Source organism: Gorilla gorilla, chromosome 20 (assembly GCF_029281585.2).
Source record: "Gorilla gorilla gorilla isolate KB3781 chromosome 20, NHGRI_mGorGor1-v2.1_pri, whole genome shotgun sequence".
NCBI classification, from domain to species: Eukaryota; Metazoa; Chordata; class Mammalia; order Primates; family Hominidae; genus Gorilla; species Gorilla gorilla.
The window spans coordinates 53,317,600-53,337,393 of NC_073244.2; the positions used below are offsets into that span (position 1 = coordinate 53,317,600).

At 47.0% G+C, this 19,794-nt stretch overlaps 1 protein-coding gene across 1 annotated transcript; it reads left to right on the plus strand.

Moving 5' to 3' along the window:
- The first annotated feature begins 563 nt into the window (after window positions 1-563).
- Window positions 564-19,420, plus strand: CEACAM5 (CEA cell adhesion molecule 5). Its single transcript, XM_019014725.4, has 8 exons — window positions 564-819; window positions 1,712-2,071; window positions 7,001-7,279; window positions 7,680-7,934; window positions 9,485-9,763; window positions 10,476-10,730; window positions 16,763-16,890; window positions 18,722-19,420. Exons 1-7 carry the CDS (start codon window positions 756-758, stop codon window positions 16,852-16,854), a joined length of 1,584 nt encoding a protein of 527 aa, XP_018870270.3. The 5' UTR covers window positions 564-755; the 3' UTR covers window positions 16,855-16,890; window positions 18,722-19,420.
- The last annotated feature ends 374 nt before the right edge of the window (window positions 19,421-19,794 follow it).

Genomic DNA, 19,794 nt, shown 5'->3' on the forward strand with positions numbered 1-19,794 from the left:
CCCTGAGCCGCAGCTCAGCCAACAGACACGGAGAGGGAGGATCCCCCTGGAGCCTTCCCCAAGGACAGCAGAGCCCAGAGTCACCCACCTCCCTCCACCACAGTCCTCTCTTTCCAGGACACACAAGACACCTCCCCCTCCACATGCAGGATCTGGGGACTCCTGAGACCTCTGGGCCTGGGTCTCCATCCCTGGGTCAGTGGCGGGGTTGGTGGTACTGGAGACAGAGGGCTGGTCCCTCCCCAGCCACCGCCCAGTGAGCCTTTTTCTAGCCCCCAGAGCCACCTCTGTCACCTTCCTGTTGGGCATCATCCCACCTTCCCAGAGCCCTGGAGAGCATGGGGAGACCCGGGACCCTGCTGGGTTTCTCTGTCACAAAGGAAAATAATCCCCCTGGTGTGACAGACCCAAGGACAGAACACAGCAGAGGTCAGCACTGGGGAAGACAGGTTGTCCTCCCAGGGGATGGGGGTCCATCCACCTTGCCGAAAAGATTTGTCTGGGGAACTGAAAATAGAAGGGAAAAAGGAGGAGGGACAAAAGAGGCAGAAATGAGAGGGGAGGGGACAGAGGACACCTGAATAAAGACCACACCCATGACCCACGTGATGCTGAGAAGTACTCCTGCCCTAGGAAGAGACTCAGGGCAGAGGGAGGAAGGACAGCAGACCAGACAGTCACAGCAGCCCTGACAAAAGCATTCCTGGAACTCAAGCTCTTCTCCACAGAGGAGGACAGAGCAGACAGCAGAGACCATGGAGTCTCCCTCGGCCCCTCCCCACAGATGGTGCATCCCCTGGCAGAGGCTCCTGCTCACAGGTGAGGGGAGGACAACCTGGGAGAGGGTGGGAGGAGGGAGCACAGAGACTGGCTGGGGTCTCCTGGGTAGGACAGGGCTGTGAGACGGACAGAGGGCTCCTGTTGGAGCCTGAATAGGGAAGAGGACATCAGAGAGGGACAGGAGTCACACCAGAAAAATCAAATTGAACTGGAATTGGAAAGGGGCAGGAAAACCTCAAGTGTTCTATTTTCCTAGTTAATTGTCACTGGCCACTACGTTTTTAAAAATCATAATAACTGCATCAGATGACACTTTAAATAAAAACATAACCAGGGCATGAAACACTGTCCTCATCCGCCTACCGCGGACATTGGAAAATAAGCCCCAGGCCGTGGAGGGCCCTGGGAACCCTCATGAACTCATCCACAGGAATCTGCAGCCTGTCCCAGGCACTGGGGTGCAACCAAGATCACACAAATCCCTGCCCTCATGAAGCGCATGCTCTCATGGGGAGGAAGACAGACATGCAAAGAGATCTAGAATGTGAGGTCAGGTGTTGACAAGAGCCTTGGAGGGAACAGAGCAGGGAAAGGTCAGAAAAGGAAGACCCAGGGTCTCTAGAGGAGGTGTCAGGGAAGGGATCTCCCAAGAATGCCCTGATGTGAGCAGGACCTGAAGGCAATGGGGAGGGAGCCGTGCAGACCCCTGGAAAAGCGGATTCCACACAGGGAAATGCCAAGGTCGGAGGTGCTAAGGAAATAGGAGACACACTGCTGACCTTGACCTAGTAGGACACACACACACACACACACACACACTCACTCACTCCAGGGCTGGGGGATGAAGAGACCTGCTCAGGACCCAGGACCCCATTTTTCCACCCTAATGCATAGGTCCCAATATTGACCGATGCTCTCTGCTCTCTCCTAGCCTCACTTCTAACCTTCTGGAACCCGCCCACCACTGCCCAGGTCACTATTGAATCCACGCCGTTCAATGTCGCAGAGGGGAAGGAGGTGCTTCTACTCGCCCACAGTCTGCCCCAGAATCGTATTGGCTACACCTGGTACAAAGGGGAAAGAGTGGATGGCAACAGTCTAATTGTAGCATATGCAGTAGGAATTCAACAAGCTACCCCAGGGCCCGCATACAGTGGTCGGGAGACAATAAACCCCAATGCATCCCTGCTGATCCAGAACGTCATCCAGAATGACACAGGATTCTACACCCTACAAGTCATAAAGTCAGATCTTGTGAATGAAGAAGCAACTGGCCAGTTCCGGGTATACCGTGAGTGATTCCCCCATGACCTCTGGATGTTGGGGGTCAGTTCTACTTCCCACACACAGGATTATCAGGCCTGGGCTGTGCCTGTGGCCCCCTCTGCATTACGCACCGTGTTAGGGTTTGGGCATTTAGTGCAGGATACACACAGAAGAGACAAACTTCAACAGATCAGAATTCCTTTCCGGCATCCAGACCCTGCAGACACTCACTGCAGAGGAAGGACAGTCTGATGTAGGGGACTTAGCAGGGGGAGGTCAGTCTCAGCCAAGCACCCCGTGCCCTCCCCGTAAACCTGACCCTGAGAAAGACCCTGGAGAACTGCATCAGGGCCTGGCCTGAGGGACCCCTGGGATCTTCACAGAGAAGCTCAGCCCCAGGGCTCCTGGTTCCAGGTGACTCAGGGGAGCCTGTGCCAGGGCTGTGTTGTGGCCTCCTGGGCAAGGCTAACTGGAAGCAAGGACTTCGCAGCTGTCCAAGGGCTGTGGCTCCTGGAGCTGGATTCTGGATGCAGAATCGGACTTTCTGGCCACACCTGTTCCCTGTCCCCAGAGTCTCATTTGGACAAGGACAGAGCCTTGTCCTTTACTTGAGACTCAATGTGGGGAGGATAGATAGACAAGGTTATTAGGGTGTCAGTCCATTGCCCTGGGGACATAGGTGACTCCATGGGAAGCTCAGTGTCCCCAGGAAGAGGAACAGAGGAGAGAAGATGCTCCCGGCAGCTCCTTGTCCACCAGGGATCAGGCCCAGGGCCTTCTCTCTTGGAGGCAAATAAACATAAATGATGTTCATTTGAGCAGCTCCTCTGTGCAGAGCTGAGATCAAGTAATTGTAAATATTTTGAGGTTAATTCACAAACAACCTCACAGCCAAATAGCACTTATCCTACTTATTGAAAGGAAATTGAGGCACAGGGAGACGGTCACTAACAAGGGTCACACAGGCCATAGGTGTCAGATTGAAGTCACGTGAGGTCTGTCTGTAGCCACAGCCCCCTCCTCTCCTCAACCGGGGGTGGGTGGGGCTGTTTGCTGTTAGGCATCTGCATCTGAGACCAGTCATGGGCTTGCGTCCTTTTGTCTTGGGCATCCACAGCTCAGAAGCGGAGATTCTGGTCTGGAGAGTGAGAAGTAAATGGAGAACTAATCAGTTTTACTCTAGAACTAGATCTCCTCAACAGTCAGGGTCAGTGCCGAGATTGTCCAGGCCTCTCCCTGAGATCCACAGCCCCCTCACTGGACCTCAAATCCTGTGTTTCCCGATGTGTCAGTGTCACTCCCACGGAAGGATAAAGGAAAGGATTTCGCTTTCTCTCCCCACTCACACCCTGTGCCAACAGAGGCCCAAAGTGAGACACACGCTTGCTCAGTAGCTCTCTCATGAAGGGGGGAATGAATGAAGGAATGATCCATAACCTCTATAGAGACTGGATCCTGGATGCAGAATCCTGGGAGGTTCTGACCACACCTGTTCCCTGTCCATCAGGGACTGAGATCCATGTACCATTCCTCTGACCCCCTGTCCCGAAAGCCACCCTATCTCATGTGACTCTGGGGTTCCTTGGCCATGGGAGGGTTTTCAAGGCTCCCTGGTCCTGTCGGGACAGCCAAGGGACTCCTGGTCCTGGGGTCTCCGAGGTCACTATACCCCGCATGGCTCATTGCCATGGGCGTTTCTGACTTTCTTCTGTTCCTCCATGTTCTTCGTCTTCCTCCCTCTTCATTCCAGCTGAGATGCCCATCCCTGAACATCTTCCTCCACTCTTAGGCCTTCCCCAGACACTCCCTGGAACAAGGCTGGCAGTCCTGTTTTCTTGCCGCTCACACTGTGTCCTGGCCCACTTCCCAGGCAATAGGGAAGGCACAGAAATCAGCCAGAGCAGCCGCCCCTGCCAGGCTCCATCACAAGCCAATGTCAACAGGTCACCAGGAGAATGAGCTTCCGCTGTGTCCCCGCCCAGGGCTCTTTACCTCCACGAGGCCAACACACAGAACAGGCAGCAGGACGGGAATGAGCGACTCCTCCATCCACTCCCTACACTGACTCACCAGGCGGTCAGAGGCAGAAGGACAGGTCTGCAGTCCCCAAAGCCCACATGCTTATTTCACCCACTTCACTACCCACTCCATCTTCATCCTGGTGTGGGGCTCACATCCTCCAGTGGATCCTGGGACCTCCCCCAGGTGGAGCTGGCCAGGCAGGTGCTGTCTGATAGGTTTGCTGCCCATTCCACATACACCTGTGTCCTCACGATGATGCCATTGTCATAAGGTGGAGTGCCTTGGACTGAGAAGTGAACCAGCCACTGGCGTCTCACTTAGACTCTGCCCAGTTACACAAACTTAAACTCTAGTTGTGTTTTCTGAGGTTGATAGGAGAGGAAGAAAACCTTTCACATGCCTGTTTTGAGGCTTCTCCTCTTTTTGCCTAACTCTGCACAGGAACTAGGGGCAGGGAGCGCTTTCTAAATTTACTAACATCACACACATTGCTTCTCCTAACTTGGCATCATTTCTCCCTTTATGTAATTGACACACCTAAGAGTTCCTCTCTGACCGGTTCTGTCCTCTTAACAGGTCTCACATCCCTCTCTCTATTCAGGGAGTCACTGATTTCAAACCACCTTCAGCATCTTCCTTTGAGCATAATGTGATCACTTTGGAATTCAGAGCAGACCTAAACCTTAGTATAATATTAAAAGAAGTACTACTTCCAGCAATTGATCTTAGATCTTTAGGCCATTGATAAGAATTTCCACTTATGGAAAAAACTTAATGTTTCCCCCAAATGTCTTTCACTTTTTTAACTATAGTCAGAAAATAACATGAGATCTAAACTCCTGACAAATTTTTAAGGGCAAATTATAGTACTACAGATTGAGTATCCCAAATCCGAAAATCCAAAATCTGAAATGCTCCAAAATCCAACATTTTTTGACCACTGACATGATTCTCAAAAGAAATGCTCACTGAAGGCCGCGCACGGTGGCTCACGCCTGTAATCCCAGCACTTCGGGAGGCCAAGGCGGGAGGATCACAAAGTCAAGAGATCAAGACCATCCTGGCCAACATGGTGAAACCCCGTCTCTACTAAAAATACAAAAATTAGCTGGGCGTGGTGGCGTGCACCTACAGTCTCAGCTACTTTGGAGGCTGAGGCAGGAGAATCGCTTGAACCCGGGAGGTGGAGGTTGCAGTGAGCCGAGATCGTGCGACTGCACTCCAGCCTGGCAACAGAGCGAGACTCCATCTCAAAAAAAAGAAAAAGAAAGAAAAGAAAAGAAAAAAGAAAGGCTCACTGGAGCACTTTGGATTCCGTATTTTCAGATTTGGGGTGCTAAACTGGTAAGTATACTGCAAATATTCAAAACTCAAAAACAGTCAGAAATCCAAAACACTTTTAGTCCTAAGCCTTACACATAAGAGATACTCAATCTGTATGAACTATAGGCACCAAGCTGAACAGCAGATCCCTAGAACCTCCTCCTCCTGCATAACTGAAACTGCAGACCCATGAACAACTCTCCATTCCCCCAGTTCCCAGGCCCTGACAACCACCATTCTACTCTCTGATTCCACAAGTGTGACTACTCTAGGGACCTCATATAAGTGGAATCCTACAGTATCTGCCCTGTGAGTGGCTTATTTCATTTAGCATAATGTCCAATGGGAGAAAATAATTGCAAAACTTCTTCTCAAAGTTCTGTCTCATAACTGTCAAACACACATGGTCCTTGAGGGCCAGATTTCCAGCAGTTCATGCTCCCCCTTTTCCACCAGTCAGTTCTGCATTTGCAAATGTCCACATGTATTTATGGAGAGATCCACACCATCCTCGCCTGCCCTCTGCAAGGGGAGAAGGGACATTAAAGACCAAAGACAGGCCGGGCGCAGTGGCTCATGCCTGTAATCCCAGCACTTTGGGAGGCTGAGGTGGGCGGAACACCTGAGGTCAGAAGTTCAAGACCAGCCTGACCAATATGGTGAAACCCCATCTCTACTAAAAATACAAAATTTAGCTGGGCGTGGTGGTGGGCGCCTGTAATCCCAGCTACTCGGGAGGCTGAGACAGGAGAATCGCTTGAACCCGGGAGGCAGAGGTTGCCATGAGCCGAGATCGTGCCTGGCCAACACAGCAAGACTCCATCTCAAAAAACAAACAAACAAACAAACAAACAAACAAAGACCAAAGACAAAGAACATACATATGGTTCTGCTGTTAAATCCGGGCAGCTCCTGCCTGTCACCTGAAGTTCTAGATCATTCCCTGGACTCCACTCTATCTTTAGGGGTCTCTGGCTCAAGTCAGTCATCATCAAACACCTGGGAAAAACTGCCCCACCTTGTGCCTCCACTGCCTAACGACTGAGCTGACCTCCAGGCTTGCCTCTGGTGTCCCCTGTGTTATTTCTACTGAAACATCCAGTCCCAGGCCAGGCTGCACAATATGTACAGGGCTTAAGGACAATGGGAAGACCCATCACTATCCATTTCTAGAATGTCCTTGCAAAGGGAAACCACAGAAAAAAATATACCTAGGGAAACAAAGTAGGACTGAAGGTGGAAGGGACCCAGCACTTGAATGTTCCAGGTGAGGACCCCACAGTGGGCCAAGTAGTCAGCTGGTCAGTGAGGGACCAGGAGAGGCACCAGGAGCTGTGACCTCCCCCCCAGTCCTGTGTCTGTCCACAGCCCAATGCTGCTGCTCAATTCACACTTGAGAAAGTCTGTGCTTCCCCCACACCAAGCAGGCAGCCTCGCAGTCTCTGAGATCTCAGATCATCGTGCATCTGTCTTGTGACACATGCACCCACCATGGGCTTTTAAGGGCTCAGGTGGGCTGAGAGGTGGAAGGTGCCAACTCTGATTGAAAGATGCCTGTGAGGAATCAAAGGTGCCACACAGGGCAATCTTCTCTCTGTTTTCTGCACAGCGGAGCTGCCCAAGCCCTCCATCTCCAGCAACAACTCCAAACCCATGGAGGACAAGGATGCTGTGGCCTTCACCTGTGAACCTGAGACTCAGGACACAACCTACCTGTGGTGGGTAAACAATCAGAGCCTCCCGGTCAGTCCCAGGCTGCAGCTGTCCAATGGCAACAGGACCCTCACTCTATTCAATGTCACAAGAAATGACACAGCAAGCTACAAATGTGAAACCCAGAACCCAGTGAGTGCCAGGCGCAGTGATTCAGTCATCCTGAATGTCCTCTGTGAGTATATCTGCTCCTCTCTGGCCCAGGCTGCCAGCCCAAATCCACAGGGCCAGAGGCAGGATTTCTCAGTCCCTCTCAGGTTCAAGTACACAGACCCTCACCCCTGGACATCCAGACTGTCTGTGACTTTCTGCCCCAGAAAAACCTGGGCAGACCAAGTCTTGACCAAGAATAGGAGGGGAGGGGCTGCTCCTGTCCTGGGAGGCTCAGGGTCCACACCCTATGATGGGAGAAACAGGTGAATATCTCAGACTCAGGCTCAGTAGATACAAGAGGGGTTTGGCCGAGACTTTAGGATTGTGATTCAGCTTAGAGGGACACTGTGGTCCTTCCATAGACCAGGAACTTCCACTTCCCTCTGACAATATCACCTGTGGCTTTATTTTGTTTGCTCCAGATGGCCCGGATGCCCCCACCATTTCCCCTCTAAACACACCTTACAGATCAGGGGAAAATCTGAACCTCTCCTGCCACGCAGCCTCTAACCCACCTGCACAGTACTCTTGGTTTGTCGATGGGACTTTCCAGCAATCCACCCAAGAGCTCTTTATCCCCAACATCACTGTGAATAATAGCGGATCCTATACGTGCCAAGCCCATAACTCAGACACTGGCCTCAATAGGACCACAGTCACGACGATCACAGTCTATGGTAAGTGGATCCACGAAGCACTGACATCACGTTTTGAGGTGGAGTCTGTCTGGTTTTCAGAGAAGAGCCAGGAAGACATTTTCTATCCCAGCCTGTGTCCAGTGGGCACAAGCAAATCCCAGATTCTCCCACTGAACCTCCCCAATGTGTCTCTACAGACTCTTTTCTTCTTGTTCTGATTTCTCATGGCGGACCCCAGGTCCAGCCTGGAATGTGGGGAGGAGGCTCCCTCAGCCCCACAGCCCTGTGTAGTGGAGGAAGCTTCACAGAGTGGGAAGGAGCAAGGGTTCTCAAGGTCAAATTGCTTCTCTCTGTCACCAATGTGTCCCTTTCTGTCACCTCTTTGTGTTCTTTTGCCTACTCCATGAGCTGCAAGGAACATTCAAGGCTTTGAAACAAGCTCATACTTTTTTCCCAAATGAGAGAAGGAAGCCCCTTGGGTGAGGGAGACACAGCTCAGACTGCTCCCTGCTCTGCTCTGGGCTCCCCTGGGTGACTGGCCTTGCCTGACTCCACCTGGGTGGGAGCCAGGTGTGTGGAGAAGGAGCCCGGGTGGTCTGTCCTGAATTCAGCTAAATCAACCTGCCAATCAACACCAAAGCCTCCCTTCGTCCCAGTCAGGCTGCAGGAAAATGGAAAGAGAGGGAGCCTCAGGGCAGACTCCTGAGCTGTGTCCTGGCTCTGACGTCACCAGCTATATGAGGCTGTGGGCACAGTACATGGGACACAGCACAGGGGACAGCAAGTGACACACAGTTGGAGAAATCAGGAGATTCACCACAGGGGCTCTGCACGGCAGGGAATGGCAGTGTCAAAAATCGTGTATTTATACAGAGGGTAACAGTACATATCTAACATAGACTTACCATCTTAACTTTTCTACACGTGCAGTTCAGTGGTATTAAATATATTCCCCTTGTTCTGCTACCATCACCACCATCTACCCACAGGACTCTTTTCTTCCTCCCAAAATGAAACTCTGTTCCCATCAAACTCCTGGGCAGAGCTGCCCCATCTATGGCCCACAGTCTGATCCCTGACTTGTCACCTCTAGACGTGCTCCTAGTCTCCTGCACTATTTCTGCTCAAACATCCATCTCCATCATCACCTATCTCTAGGATGTCCTTAAATAGCAAAGCCTCAGAGCAAACACACCTTGGCTGGGTGGTGTGGGACTGTGCAGCTGGAAGAAACGCAGCTCCTTCAAATTCCAGGTGAGGACCCCAATGGGCCAGGCAGCCAGCCAGTCAGGAAAGGACCAGAAGTGCTGGGGGCTGTGACCCCCAGCCCTGTGTCTGTCCACAACCCAATGCTACTGCCCAATTCACACTTGAGAAAGTCTGTGCTTCTCCCACACAAAACAGCCGGCCTCATGGTCTCTGAGCCCTCAGATCATTGTGCATCTGTCTTGTGACGCACACACACCTGCCGTGAGCTTTTAAGGACTCAGTTGGGCTGAGAAGTGGGAGATGCCAACTCTGATTGATAAATGCCCGTGGAGGAATCACAGGTGCCACACAGGGCAATCTTCTCTCCGTTATCTGTACAGCAGAGCCACCCAAACCCTTCATCACCACCAACAACTCCAACCCCGTGGAGGATGAGGATGCTGTAGCCTTAACCTGTGAACCTGAAATTCAGAACACAACCTACCTGTGGTGGGTAAACAATCAGAGCCTCCCGGTCAGTCCCAGGCTGCAGCTGTCCAATGACAACAGGACCCTCACTCTACTCAGTGTCACAAGGAATGATGTAGGACCCTATGAGTGTGGAATCCAGAACGAATTAAGTGTTGACCACAGTGACCCAGTCATCCTGAATGTCCTCTGTGAGTATCTTCTGTTCCTCTGTGGCCCTGGTTTCCAACCCAAATCCACACAGCCAGAGGCCAGGACTCTCAGTTCTCCTCAGGTCCAAAGAGGCAGACTCCCACCCCTGGACACCCAGGCTGGCCATAACTTCCTGTCCCAGGAAAACTTGGGCAACTTCAGCCTGGACCAAGAATAGGAGGGGAGAGGCTGCTCCTGTCCTAGGAGGCTCAGAGTCCACAGCCTATGATGGGAGAAACAGATGAAAGTCTCAGACCCAGACTCAGTGGACATGAGGGTTATGGTTTGGACTCTTTTTTTTTTTTTTTTTTTTTGAGACGGAGTCTCGCTCTTTCGCCCAGGCTGGACTGCAGTGGTGTGATCTCGGCTCACTGCAAGCTCCGCCTCCCAGGTTCACGCCATTCTCCTGCCTCAGCCTCCTGAGTAACTGGGATTACAGACACGTGCCACCATGCCCAGCTAATGTTTTTTGTATTTTTAGTAGAGACGGGGTTTCACCATGTTGGTCAGGCTGGTCTCGAACTCCTGATCTGCCCGCCTCGGCCTCCCAAAGTGCTGGGATTACAGGTGTGAGCCACCGCACCCGGCCGACTTGGACTTTTTAACACAGGATTGGGACAGGATTCAGAGGGACACCGTGGCCCTTCTACAATCAGGAGCTTCCCCTTTCCTCTGATGACATCACCTGTGGCTTTGTTCTCTTTGTTCCAGATGGGCCGGACACCCCCATCATTTCCCCCCCAGACTCGTCTTACCTTTCGGGAGCGAACCTCAACCTCTCCTGCCACTCGGCCTCTAACCCATCTCCGCAGTATTCTTGGCGTATCAATGGGATACTGCAGCAACACACACAAGTTCTCTTTATCGCCAAAATCACGCCAAATAATAACGGGGCCTATGCCTGTTTTGTCTCTAACTTGGCTACTGGCCGCAATAATTCCATAGTCAAGAGCATCACAGTCTCTGGTAAGTGGCTCCCTGGAGCATCAGCATCATGTTCTGGGGTGGAGTCTATCTGGTTCTCACAAAAGAGCCAAGAAGACATTTTCTTTCCCAGTCTGTGTTCCATGGGCACAAGGAAATCCCAAATTCTATCCTGAGCCCCCTCACTCCATCTCGGCCAACTCTCTCCTCCCCTGCTTCTCTGATATCTCATGGCTGACCTCGGGTCCAGCCTGGAATGTGGGGAGGGGCCTCCCTTAGCCCCAGAAGGCCCCCTATAGTGAAAGGGACTTCATAGTCCAGAAGAAAGAAGGGTCCTTAAGGTCGAGTTGCTCCTCTCTATCACCAATATGTCCCTTTCTGTCACCTCTTTGTGTTTTTTCACCTACTCTATGAGCTACAAGGAACAAGGAGGCTTTGAAACCAGCCCACACTTTTTCCCCAAATGAGAGGAGGAAGCCCCTTGGATGAGGCAGGAGCAACTCAGACTCTGCTCCCTGCCCTGCGCCCGGCTCACCCGGTGACTGGCTCTGCCCTGGCTCCACTTGGGGTGGGACCGGGCCATGTGGAGAAGGTGTCCAGGTGGCCTGTTTTGAACCTGGGTAAATCAAGCTGCCAATCCACAGCAGAGCCTCCCTTGGGTCAGGTTGCAGGGAAATGGGAAAAGAGGGAGCCTCGGGACAGACTCCTGAGCTGTGTCCTGGCTCTGAAGTCACTGGCTGTATGAGGCTGTGGACACAGCACATAGGACACAGCAGAGGAAAGTGAGTGACACACACTTGGAGAAATAGGGAGATTCAGCCACAGGGGCTCTGCATGGGAGGGAACGGGCAGTGCCAAAAAGTGTGTGTTTATAGAGAGGGTAAGACTATCAGCCACTACATATATCTAACATAAAACTTAACATTAACCATTTCTAAGTGTACAATTAAGTGAAACAGCATAAATATCAATCAAGTATATTGCCCGGTGTGGTGGCTCACCCCTGTAATCCCAGCACTTTGGGAGGCCAAGGCGAGTGGATCACCTGAGGTCAGGAGTTCAAGATACAGAAAAAAAAAAAATAGCTAGGCATGGTGGTGGGTGCCTGTAATCCCAGCTACTCGGGAGGCTGAGGCAGGAGAATCGCTCGAACCTGGGCAGCGGAGGTTGCAGTGAGCCGAGATTGAGCCACTGCACTCCAGCCTGGGTGACAGAGTGAGACTACATCACAAAAAAAAAAAAAAAAAAAGGAAAAAAAAATCAAGTCTTTTTATACTCATGTCTAACCATCACATCACACTATCCATTTCCAGAACTTTTTCATCTTACCATACTAAACCTCTGTACCCAATAAACAGTAACTCCTTCTCCCCCCTAAACTCTGGTAACCTCCATTCTACTTTCTGTCTCTAGGTAATCAACTATTCTAACGATCTTACAAAAATGGAAGTATATAATAGTTGTCCTTTTGTGTCTGCCCTATTTCACTTAGCATAATGTCTTCAAGGTTCATCCATTTTGCACCATGTATCACAATTTCTTCCTTGTTAAGGTTGAAGAACATTCCATTGTATGGATACACCTCATTTTTCTATCCACTTATCTTTCAATGGACTTTTCAGTTGTTTCCACCTTTTGGCTATTGTGAGTAATGCTGCTGTGAACATCAGTGTACAAATATCTGTTCAAATCACTGCCTTCAATTCTTTTTGGTGTATGTCCAGAAATGAAATTGGTAGATCAAATGTTAATTCTTTTTTTGTTTGTTTGTTTGTTTGTTTGTTGAGATGGAGTCTCGCTCTGTCGACCAGGCTGGAGTGCACTGGCGCGATCTCGGCTCACTGCAAGCTCTGCCTCCCGTGTTCACGCCATCCTCCTGCCTCAGCCTCCCGAGTAGCTGGGACTACAGGTGCCCACCAACAAGCTTGGCTAATTTTTTTTTTTTATTTTTAGTAGAGACTGAGTTTCACAGTGTTAGCCAGGATGGTCTCGATCTCCTGACCTCGTGATCCGCCCACCTTGGCCTCCCAAAGTGCTGGGATTACAGGCATGAGCCACCGTGTCCGGCCCCAAATGTTAATTATTTATTTAATTTTTTGAGGAACAACCATACCATTTTCCACAGTAGCTAATATTTCACATTTCTATCAGCAATGCACTAGAGTTCCGATTTTTCCACCTCCTTGAAAACACTTGTTGCTTTGTGGCCATCCTGATGTGTGTGAGGTGGAGTATCATTGTGGCTTTGACTTGCATATCTCTAAGTGTTAGTGATGTTGAGCATATTTGCATGTGCTTGTTGGCCATTTGTATATCTTCCTAGGAGAAATCTCTACTTTAGTCCTTTGTCCATTTATTAATTGGGATTTTGGATTTTCGTGGTCGTTGATTTGTAATAGTTCTTCATATATCCTGGAAATTAATCCCTTATCAGATATATGATTTGCAAATATATTTCCCATTTCATAGGTTGCCTTTTCACTTTCTCAATAATGTTCTTTAATATATAAAAGTTTTTAATTTTCGAGGTCCTGCACGGTGGCCACGCCTGTAATCCCAGCACTTTGGGAGGCCGAGGCAGGTGGATCACAAGGTCAGGAGATCAAGACCATCCTGGCTAACGCAGTGAAACCCCGTCTCTACTAAAAATACAAAAAAAATTAGCCAGGCTTGGTGGTGGGCGCCTGTAGTCCCAGCTACTCAAGAGGCTGAGGCAGGAAAATGGCGTGAACCCAGGAGGCGGAGTTTGCAGTGAGCTGAGATCGCACCACTGCACTCCAGCCAGGGTGACAGAGCGAGACTCTGTCAAAAAAAAAAAAGTTTTTAATTTTCATGAAGTCCAGTTTATCTATTTTTTTCTTTTGTTGCCTATTTGTTGTTATAACCAAGAAATCACTGTGAAATTGAATGTCATTAAGCTTTTTTCCCTATGTTTTCTTCTCAGAGTTTTATACTTTTCACTCTTACATTTAGGTCTTTGATCCATTTTAGGTTAATTTTCATATATGGTATCAGGCAAAGATTCAACTTGTTCTTGTGCATGGATATTCAGCTTTCCCTATATCATTTGTTGAAAAGACTGTCCTTTCCCCATTAAATGGTCTTGGCACCCTTATCAAAAATCATTTGGCCATATATGCAAGCATTTCTTTCTGGGCTCTATATTATATTCCTTTGGTTTCAATATCTTCCTTTATGCCAATACCACACTGTATTGATTACTGTGGCTTTATAGCAAATGCTGAAATCAGGAAGTGTGAGTCCTCCAGCTTCATTCTTTATTTTCCAGGTTGTTTGGCTATTTAGAGTTCTGAGATTCCATATGAATTTCAGGATATGTTTTTCTATTTCTGCAAAAAAAGTCACTGGGACTCTGGTACGAATTGCGTTGAACCTGCAGCTCACTTTGAGTGGTATTGTCCTCCTAGCAATATTGAGACTTCCCATCCATGAAAAAAAAGTCTTTCCATCTATTGATGTTGTCTTTAATTTCCTTCAGCAGTGTTTTATAGTTTTCAAGGCACAATCTTTTCACCTCCTTGGTTAAGCTTATTTCTAACTATTTTATACTATTTTATGTTAATGTGAATTGGAATTTTTTTCTTAATTTCCTTTTAGATTGTTCATTGTTAGTGTGTAGAAGTACAACTGATGTTTGCATGCTGATTTTGTATCCTGCAACATCACTGAATTTATTTATTAACTCTAACAAGTTTTTTTAATCTTCAGGGTTTTCTACATAGAAGTCCAAGTTATCTGAAAACAGAGATCATTTTACTTCTTCTTTCCAATTTGGATGTCTTTTTTTTTCTTGCCTAATTTCTCTGGCTAGGATTTCTAATACTGTGTCGAATAGATGTGGCAAAAGCAGGCATTCTTGTCTTTTTCCTGGTCTTACAGGGAAAGCTTTCAGTCTTTCTCCATTGAGTATCATGTTAGCATTGGGCTTTTCACACATTGCCTTTATTATGCTGAGGTGGTTTCCTTCCATTCATAATTAGAGAGTTTTTGTTGTGAAAGGATGGTGAATTTTGTCAAACGCTTTTATTGGTTCTATCTAATTATAGGCCTATTAAATTTTTTTGTGTTTCCAGGAATTTGTCCATTTCATCTAGGTTATTCAACAGTTTGTTGGCATACAATTATTCATAGCGTTCTTGTAGTCCTTAATATTTCTGTAGAATTTGTAGCATTGGTAGCAATATCTCCATTTTCTTTTTTTTTTTCTCTTTTTCTTTTTTAAGAGACTCTGTAGCCCAGCGCAAGCTAGAGTGCAGTGGTGCCATCATAGCTTACTGCAGCCTCAACCTCCAAGGCTCAAGTGATCTTCTACCCCAGCCTCTTGAGAAGCTGGGACTACAGACATGTGCCACCATGCCTGGATAGTTTTTTAAAGAAATTTTGTAGACACTGTGTCTCCCTATATTGCCCAGGCTGGTCTTGACCTCCTGACCTCAAGCAATCCTCTTGCTTGAGTCTCCCAATGTGCTGGGATTAAATGTGTGAGCCGCCATACCTCCATTTTCATTTCTGATTTTAGTAATTTGAATCTTCTCTCTTTTTTCTTAGTCAATCTAATAAATGACTGTCAATTTTGTTGATCTTTTTTGAAGAACCAACTTTTGGTTTCATTGATTCCTTCTATTGTTTTTCAATTTTCCATTTTATGTATTTAAACTCTAATCCTTATTATTTCCTTCACGTACTATCTGCAGTTTGAGGTGGTTCTTTTTCTATAACCTGAAGTTGTAAAGTTAGGTTGTTGATTTGAGATCTCTCTTTATTTTTAATGTATTTGCCATTAAATTTCTCACACAAGATTCTTAACTTCCCTAAGCCTTCAATTCTTCAACTGAAAATTGTAATAATTCTCATCACCAGGAAATGGAGGAAAAATGAAAATTGCAATAAGAATGACTGTTTAACAGTATTGTTTTAAAGATTTAATGTAATATTCGATTAAGCCTTCAGCAAAATGCTACACACAGAGGGAAACTTCATAAATATTAGCTGCTATTATCACTACTGTTATTATTAGCTTGAAGTTAGGCAGTTCTAGAGCCAAATCCTAGATCCACTTCTCACTAATTATATGACTTTGGATAAGTTTTTTCACCACTCCAAGTCTCTGTCGTTTCATCTGTAAGATGGAAATCATGCCTACCCAACAGGGTTATTGTATGGATCAAATGAGATGCCAGAAAAGCATTTACAGTAGCTAACATAGCATTAATCATCAGCCTGAGTTGACTGGTGAGAGCCAAGCCCCAAATGAAAACCCACTAGGACATGGTTACTGGCTAAAAATGGGGGAGAGAAAAAAAAGTTAAGTGCAAAGAATCAAGCCTGGTATGTTAGTTTTCATCCACTGAGATTCAGCCAAGATGGAATTAGAGGTGCAAGATAATTTACCCGGGAAAACCACCATGAGGAAAAGTGGAGTAGAAGTGGGAGGAGCCTGAGAGAGCCCTCAGACCACGATGCAGATCTGATTCCTGAGAAGGAGAAAGAGGAGAGAGTTTTAGATAGTGATGCAGTTCTCAGAGTTTCCACAAGGCTGGTGGGGCGTCGTCAAGCCCCTCACCCATGAGAGAGAAGCAGAGTCCCCCAGAACTGGGCTTTTCATTCCCCTGGTGGGAGCCCATGAGAAGCGAGTTCTCTGTGCAACGGACTTAGTAAATACACAATGCACTAGCCTGGGCCTTCTGCCAATCAAGTCCCTGCCATAGAGACCCAACAGACTTATTTATGCCTACCACAACTGAGACACTGAGAAAAAGATGCAACCATGAAAAGATAGAAAGTTCTAATGACACGCAAAAATAGCAATCAGACTTTCTCAAATTTCAAAGCCTTCAGAAATATCTGAGTGCAGACAGGCCAGGGTGGAATTGACAGAAGACTGATCACCAACTAGAAACACAGTGAGAGAGAAAAAATTGCAACTTTCCCACAAAACTAATGCATTCCTTGAAGCAACAAGTAGAGACTGCTTCATGCTGAGAGCTGGAACCTGGGGCACCCCACTGTAAAATAACATCACATTCATTCCTTCTCTTTTCTTTCCATGACAGACGATTCAGCATCTGGAACTTCTCCTGGTCTCTCAGCTGGGGCCACTGTCGGCATCATGATTGGAGTGCTGGTTGGGGTTGCTCTGATATAGCAGCTCTGGTGTAGTTTCTGCATTTCAGGAAGACTGGTAGGTATAACGGCCTTTCCTCTTGTTCTGTTTCCTGCAGTGCTGACTGCCATGCTTGGGAGAGGGAAAGGTTTTCTTCACCTGTATCTGGGACTGGATCTCCTCCTCCTACCCCCAAGCTCCTGCTTCTCAGCACTAATTCCTGCAGGTCTCTTCTTCCCTGGTCTTCATGCTCCCTGTACGCCACTGTCTCTTAGATATAATTATCACCAGCCTCTGCTCATTTGTTTCCCAGATTCAATACATCGTCAAAGCCTCTTGGTCCTTTTTTAACATCTCTCACTTGTGTCATTCTCTCCATTCCCATAAACCTCAACAACTGCTCAAAGTCCTGCTTGACCCCTTGTTGCCAGTCTTTGAAATCTTTCTTGCATATGACTGCCTCATTACCTTCCTAAAATCTAGTTCACTCGCCTACTCAAGAAGACACAGGGGCCTACTGTGGTGTATTAGATAAGTTCACATTTCTTCTCTTTACTAATCTTTTTCACTTCCTTTACCACCACTCCCTTATATAATTCCATCATCCTAATAGATCTGTCTCCCTACACATCCCTGCCTCTCCACCCCACATGTACACAGAATTCTTAGTTCCAGCGTTACACCTAAAAACATGTCAAACAGGGTGACCTCCTTCCACTGTCTGCACTGTGGAGTTACCCACACCCTTCATCACAAGCAACTTCTGACCTCATCAAGAACAAAGACTGTAGCATTAACATGTGAGTCTTAAGCTCAGGACACAACCTGCCTGTGGCTGAGAACCTTTTCCTGATAACCAATTCATGTGTTCATAACAAATACAGAAATGAAGAAGGCAAGGTCCTTAATTCTATGACAGGAAACAAAACCTGAAAAATAATCATAATGCCAAAATAGAAAGGAGTGAACATCACAAGAAATCAGAGAAATCTGATGGAAAATATAGCTACACATTGGAATCACTCAGAAACATTTTATAAAATGGATACTTAAGTCCCACCCATAAATTCTGATTTACTGGTCTGGAGTGGGACCCAGGCATTCGTAATTTTTAAGCCTCCCCAGATGCTACTAATGTGTAGCCAAGATGGAGAAACCCCGTTCTAAATAGGTAGGACTTGGGGCTAAACCCATGACTTTCAGCTAGGAGTATTAGAATTGCCCATGGAGTTTTTCTGGCCAGGCACGGTGGCTCACGCCTATAATCCCAGCACTTTGGGAGGCCGAGGCGGGCGGATCAGGAGTTCGAGACCAGCCTGACCAACATGGTGAAACCCCCTCTCTACTAAAAATACAAAAAAATCAGCTGGGCATGGTGGCATGTGCCTGTAATTCCAGCTACTCAGAAGGCTGAGGCAGGAGAATCGCTTGAACCCAGGAGGTGGAGATTGCAGTGAGCCAAGATCGTGCCACTGCACTCCAGCCTGGGCGATAGAGCAAGACTCCATCTCAAAAAAAAAAAAAAAAAAAAGGAATTGCCTGTGGAGTTTTTCAACATACGTAAGCCTATACTTCGTTGGCCCTGTTCATTAATGGGCTCCACCAGGAACTTAGGAATCTAGTTGAGAAACAGAAGCTAAATGGAAAGGCCACATTATTTGATATGTTAAATTATATGGGAAGCACTGTCAAATCATTAGTGTGTTAAACTTTCTCTAACTTATATTTATGAGTATGTTATTGATGTATTCCAAAAGTTATATAAGAAATTCTAGAAATCTAATAGGTTATCAGCCATAATGTCATATGCCACAGAAGTAACAAAATTTCTATGTGAGTTGTGTTCTTATTATAATAAATTATCATCAGATTTTTAACCGTACTCATTTTAAACCTTTGTCATTCACAGACAGTTGTTTTGATTCTTCCTTAAAGCATTTGCAACAGCTACAGTCTAAAATTGCTTCTTTACCAAGGATATTTACAGAAAAGACTCTGACCAGAGATTGAGACCATCCTAGCCAACATCGTGAAACCCCATCTCTACTAAAAATACAAAAATGAGCTGGGCTTGGTGGTGCGCACCTGTAGTCCCAGTTACTCAGGAGGCTGAGGCAGGAGAATCGCTTGAACCCGGGAGGTGGAGATTGCAGTAAGCCCAGATCGCACCACTGCACTCCAGCCTGGCAACAGAGCAAGACTCCATCTCAAAAAGAAAAGAAAAGACTCTGACCTGTACTGTTGAATACAAGTTTCTGATACCACTGCACTGTCTGAGAATTTCCAAAACTTTAATGAACAAACTGACAGCTTCATGAAACTGTCCACCAAGATCAAGCAGAGAAAATAATTAATTTCATGGGACTAAATGAACTAATGAGGATAATATTTTCATAATTTTTTATTTGAAATTTTGCTGATTCTTTAAATGTCTTGTTTCCCAGATTTCAGGAAACTTTTTTTCTTTTAAGCTATCCACAGCTTACAGCAATTTGATAAAATATACTTTTGTGAACAAAAATTGAGACATTTACATTTTCTCCCTATGTGGTCGCTCCAGACTTGGGAAACTATTCATGAATATTTATATTGTATGGTAATATAGTTATTGCACAAATTCAATAAAAATCTGCTCTTTGTATAACAGAATACGTTTGAAAACATTGGTTATATTACCAAAACTTTGACTAGAATGTCATATTTGAGGATATAAACCCATAGGTAATAAACCCATAGGTACTACAAACAAAGTCTGAAGTCAGCCTTGGTTTGGCTTCCTAGTGTCAATTAAACTTCTAAAAGTGTAATCTGAGATTCCTTATAAAAACTTCCAGCAAAGCAACTTTAAAAAAGTCTGTGTGGGCCGGGCGCGGTGGCTCACGCCTGTAATCCCAGCACTTTGAGAGGCCGAGGCGGGCGGATCACGAGGTCAGGAGATCCAGATCATTCTGGCTAACACAGTGAAACCCCGTCTCTACTAAA

What these genes read in the sequence shown, in the direction of transcription:
- CEACAM5 (XM_019014725.4), top strand. Translation starts at nt 756, where the DNA reads ATGGAGTCTCCCTCGGCCCCTCCCCACAGATGGTGCATCCCCTGGCAG. An exon ending in GCAGAGGCTCCTGCTCACAG is followed by an intron (nt 820 to 1,711) that starts GTGAGGGGAGGA and finishes GCTCTCTCCTAG; the next exon opens with CCTCACTTCTAACCTTCTGG. An exon ending in AGTCATCCTGAATGTCCTCT is followed by an intron (nt 9,764 to 10,475) that starts GTGAGTATCTTC and finishes TCTTTGTTCCAG; the next exon opens with ATGGGCCGGACACCCCCATC.